Here is a 5,562-nt window from a genome sequence, read left to right on the forward strand (position 1 = left end):
TCAGTGCCCTGGACAAACAAGGCCCTTTGAAGTGCAGGGCATACACAGTACAAACTACAACAAACACTGTACAAAATCTGCGGTAATGTGCTAGCCGAGCCCAAAGAGCACCGAACCCTGTGTATTCTGTAGGAACATGCCGCTATGGCTTCTCTTGCTCATTAATCGAAGTAAAATGGGGTGGTGTGTTGGTGGGGGGGGGGGGGTGAGGGGGCAATGAGTGGGTTCTGGCACAAACAGAATGTCCAGGTTCTCAGCGGGAAGTGGAGCTCTTTGAGGATTTACGGGAAAAAGTATGTCTACGATGTGTGTGTTTGTGTGTGTGTGTGTGTGTGATGGGCTACGTGTGAAACAAAACACTGGGAGAGAACAGCCCACAGAGTTTCGCATGAAATCAAGGAATTCCCACCTCCCCTTCAGCCCCCTCCCCTTACTCTTAATCCTATTTCTTTTGTTTGGGTCCTCAAAAGAATGTGGAGCGAGAGGGGTTCCAGGGCACGACTGCTTTGTGGGTATCCGTGCCACTTGCCTCTCTCAATCAGTGGAATTTAAATTGAAGGGGGTGCGAGAGGGAAATGGGTGTTTATTGCTGAACCAACTGCATGTACTAACTGAAATGCAACACCAGCTATAAAAAAGAGAGATTTTGACCCTTGGGAAAACTAAACAAAAGTTTTCTTCTTTATCTTTGTGACTAAAATATACTCCAAAACTTAGTCAATCCTTGTTCCTTTTTTAAAAGAAAGAAATAAGCTATAGTGGCTACCACAAAAATACAACTAATGTCCACAATTGTACAAACATCACATTGGGTAAACTAATCACCATAAACAAAATCTAAAGGGGCTGAGGACGAGGTTGAAGTGCCAAATGTTCAGAATACATTCAAAAAAGTTAAATCAGTTATAAAATGTCAAGGTACAAAGTAGCATTCCCTAGTTGAAGTAAGCGCAGCCTACCCCCACATTTTTTGTGTATTGAACATTAGCTATCTACACCTTGTTGGGGGTCGGGACCTGAATTGGCGTTTTCCGTTTCTTTTGAGGACGTTTGGCGAGGGACCACTACTCCGGGCAACCCGCGTGGAACAGAAATGTTGATGACAAAGGTCCTGAAATGCAGTATTACAACTGCATTGACACAACTGTCACACCAGCTTGTATGTCTACGCCTCTTAAAATCTTGAACATGGCAACAGACTAGCCAACATGTTCATACAGTATTTATTACGCGTGCTACATTTCTAGAAGTAGCATAGCTTGCGTGCATCTCAATTCATCACATTTTTACATGCTTCAAATAATGTTCAACGTCTCACCTAAGGACCGAGCCCTACATTAAGCTACCCTACCACACGCTTTACCTTACATTAAAACAGACTTACTGAAAAGCCCTGCATCGTAGGCTACCGATGCGTTCATGCAAACAACCCGACACTATGCCATAGTTTCAACGTTTTATACACAACAATTGCTGCTTGACGCAGCGGAAAAGACTGATTTTACAAGTTGTCTTGGCAAACATGTAACTTGGGACGTTCTCGACATAAGACTAGGAGCGTCAATGTTGCAACAATTCACTGTATCTATTAGACAATAAAAATACGCGTTGACCAAATAACAAAATCGTATCCGAACCAGCGCACTTTACCCTTACAGAAACCAACAAACCCAACAGTCAAATCGTGAAACATTACCTGCAAAGCTGCCAGAAGCGTTAGCAGAAGCAGACTCCGGCCCTCGTTTAGAAACATTGATATGCTTTTTCTAGATGTATCCCCCTAAGAATCCGTGGTCAAGTATCCTGTTTTCGAGTTGGAATGGATGTAGTAAAAACGTTATTTCTACAACAAAGGCGGCAGCGGCAGCACCATGAAGCAGCCTCTCGTATCCACACTCCGCTCCGTTCTGAGAACACTCGCTAGCCTGGTACTGAGGCTGCAACTCCCTTCCCAGAGCTTCACAATTAGGAGGGGGGGAGAGGGAGAAAAAACGGCCGTACCAGGAGCCCTCACTGTCTCGCCCTGCTGGTCACATCGTCAATTTCATTTGAACTCAACTGATAAACTTCACGGGAACACATTTGACAGGCAATTGTGGTTAAAACTGGAAGCTTTTAATGAATAATCCAATATCCCTACTCTGTAGATACAGGTATAATTATTACATTGTTGTTGTTGTTGTTGTTATTATTATTATTATTATTATTATTATTATTATTATTATTATTATACAATTCGTCCCCTTAGAATTATAAGGTTCTATCTACGTTCAGTAGTTCTGAGATATTGAGCTTCAAGTCTTAGAATTCCATAGTTATAGTGATGCGGAACAAACCTTTTTAGATAATGTCTAAAAATGCATACAATTACAAGAAACACCTCACCTCACCCCACCTCACCTTCTTAAGATGTCACAGAATAAGAATATGTCAATAACTCAATGTTGACAAAAATGTCAGACAGAACCTTATAATTTTAAGGGGCAATTTATAATGGTATTTCTATCTTTATTTTCTGTTAAGATGTTTCCTTCTGATGTGTTATTCTGATGGGTATTCTCCACTCCGACAGATGCAACAAAGACAAGCAAGCACATTTCTGTGCATGTGACTGTGTGAGAGAAATGAAATGTGAAAGAGTCAATGAACATGTGAAGCTTACCTATGAGAATGTACACAGACTCACTCTCTGCATGAGAAAAGCCAGTGATTGGTGAGACTGCCCTTGTTATCTCCATGCAGGAGCTCTATTCCCAGGCCCAGCAAGGGCACTGGTTATTTGCTTTTGACAGGCTTAAGCACATAAAAGTCCATTTTGAAAAAGTCAACAGAGGTTCAGAGATGAAATAATCGCATACAGAACATGGATACATACTTGTGCTATCAGTCTACAACAGATGGAACATTACAATGAATAAAATTTAAAAAAACACAGTAGGCTAATATGCTGTTATCATATGTTCCAACTTTACGGGGACACTTTCTGAGTCCTTGAAAAGGTGTCGGTCTGACATATGATATGGTTGAATAGACAGCAAAAATAATTTTGTCCAAAGTTTGTACCAAAATATGACTAGAAATTGTAAGGGTGAATCTGTGAGAAATGCATTTAAGTGAAAAGGATGAACATGCTGTTGATGAATTGCTGTCTTCATTTTAAATGTTTAAGTCATTAAAAGTCATCATCATGCGTTTCTGACTAAGTGTCTGGCCAGTGCTCATACAGTGAGACCAGAGACTTCTCCTGTCTTATTGTTTACACAGGTCTCTCTCTCTTTCTCCCTCTCTCTCTCTCTTTCTCTCTCTCTCTCTTTCTCTCTCACTCTCTTGTCTCTGTCTCTCTCTCTTTCTCTCTGTGCACATGCACTCATTAATGTACCACTCCCTATCTCTGTCTCTCTCTCTCACTTTCTCTCTCTCTCTCTGTCTCTCTCTCTCTGATTTGTCCGTGACGTCCTTGAGCTGCACCATCTGATTACACGTCACTTAAGAAGCCATTCCCAAATGACACAGGCGGGTATGTTTATCATTGGAAACGAGGGGCTGGGGAAGGACAAAATGGCTTGCTTAGAAGTAAAAGAGGCATCGCTTCTCTGATTGTGTCCCGTGTAATGACTCCACTTGGCGTTAATGTCTTTTGATTCATCTTTGTTTCATTTCTTTTGCCAACGCGACAACAGCCTTATTGTTCTGCATGCATGCGTTCTGTCGTTCACTGCTCTGCTATTTGAGGAGACCCCCTCACATTCATCACCTTGGGAAAGTTTGATTTAGGTTTAATCACCATGTTTCAGAGTCTTCACTCATGTGTAATGGGTGGAGTTATGGCTGTATCCTGCTGTTACAGACAACCTCATTAGGGCCTGACATGTGAAAGTGCAAGTGTAGCAAAGCTCTGATCACTGTGTGTGCTGATGAAAGCCCTCGGGCTGTCCTTCTCCCAAGCCTTTATTGGTACACCGACAGCTCTCAGGCACTGCCTTTATGCCTTTAGTTCTGAAAGTATGCCTGTTGTTTATGTTATTTTCATAATGAAAAAGATATTTCAAGAGAAGACGTTTAATTCTCATAGAATTACTGTTGCAATATGCTAAAAGACGCAGCCTAATGCATTATCATTTGTAAGCCTCATTCTCATTTGCTCTGATTTGAGTTACATACCACTTTCATCATTTTACATCATTCAGCATATATTCATCAAGGGGTTTCCCTGCCATTTCCTATCACCCTCCTTGAGTATAAAACATGGACATGAACGGAACCATAGTCCATTCTCAGTTTGAGCTCAAATTCATGTCAAGTTGTGTGCCACAAGGCCACCTGTCCTCACTGGAGGTTTGTGGTAGGTGATATTACTAAAGGCCTGGGTATGCATCGGTGGATACGGCCATGCCATCCGGTCATAAAGTATACTCCTTCTGTTGTTATGGATACATCTCTCAGCAGCACAAACTGTGTTACCCAAACAGTCTAAAATGGGTCTTCAAATGTTGGGTCTTCTGACCCTGTTCTCTCTAGCCGGTTTACTTTACTTATTTATCTCTATCTGAAAATAGTAACTGCTACCTAGGTATGTTGTAACAGTCGCTGGTAATATAATTAGCCATAATCCGCAGTGGTTTGAAGTCAAAGTCAAATTATATGAGACTGTCTCCTATAGTTTTGATTCCAGGAAGCAAACACTGAAATTAAAATGTGCATTATTCTGAACTCTGAAGGCTTTTGCATCTTTCTTGACTTTTGTGCCAGTCCTTGAAAGCCAAAACTGAAAAATTCGTAGGCTACAGACTCAAAATGTTGGTGCAGCAGAGCAAGGCTGTATGGCCAGCGCTGGTGACCAAATGTGCGTCATCCACACCATGTGTGTAGACCACATCTGCATCCACACCATGTGTGTAGACCACATCTGCATCCACACCGTGTGTGTAGACCACATCTGCATCCACACCGTGTGTGTAGACCACATCTGCAAGCACAAGTGTACCCAGAGGTTTAGACTCTGCACAGCGTGTGCATGTGGGTGATTTTGAATAGTGCCATTAATTATATTAGCCTATTCAGGGATAATTGTTCCTATTGTAACAGTAATTTCACTACAACCAGCGCACATGACATCTCTCTCTCTCTCTCTCTCTCTATATATATATATATATATATCTGTCTCTCTCTGTTCTCTGTGTGTGTGTGTGTGTTTGTGTTTGTTTGTCTAGAAGATGAGAGAGATAAAAAAAGAGCTATTCAAACTTCAGCACAGCACTGGGCTTTGTGTTTCTGGACAGAGCTGGATTTTAAGTCCTGCTGTGTAATCGGCTCCTCCGTCAGTGCAGCTCGGGAGTCTGAGTGATATCTCTCCCCATGGAGCCATTTTTCATGTGGCTTGCATCCTGCAGACATTCATCTATCAAGGACTCAAGCGGGGAAAACAGTTCCTTTACTCCGCCATCCCCTCCCCATAATTATCTCCACAAAGGCAATGCCCTGCACAGGCATGTCTGATGTGTCCCCTTATAATGGATAATTACATACTGTTAGGTGGGATAGGGCCTAGTTAATAGGCTCTCT

General features: G+C 42.0%; 1 protein-coding gene across 1 annotated transcript in view; it reads right to left on the reverse strand.

Annotated features, from left to right (window-relative positions):
• Positions 1 to 1,899, reverse strand: part of LOC143133707 (cadherin-2-like) — a 64,476-nt gene extending 62,577 nt beyond the window's left edge. Inside the window, exon 1 of the mRNA XM_076293527.1 lies at positions 1,697 to 1,899. Within this exon, the coding sequence (XP_076149642.1) occupies positions 1,697 to 1,753 (57 nt within the window). The 5' untranslated portion in view covers positions 1,754 to 1,899. The remainder of the gene's footprint in view (positions 1 to 1,696) is intronic.
• Positions 1,900 to 5,562: the final 3,663 nt, after the last annotated feature.

Source organism: Alosa pseudoharengus, unplaced genomic scaffold (assembly GCF_046254945.1).
Source record: "Alosa pseudoharengus isolate Yale_2024_CS ecotype anadromous, Long Island Sound unplaced genomic scaffold, YU_APseudo_1.1 YU_APseudo_1.1_scf_2, whole genome shotgun sequence".
Classification (NCBI taxonomy): Eukaryota; Metazoa; Chordata; class Actinopteri; order Clupeiformes; family Clupeidae; genus Alosa; species Alosa pseudoharengus.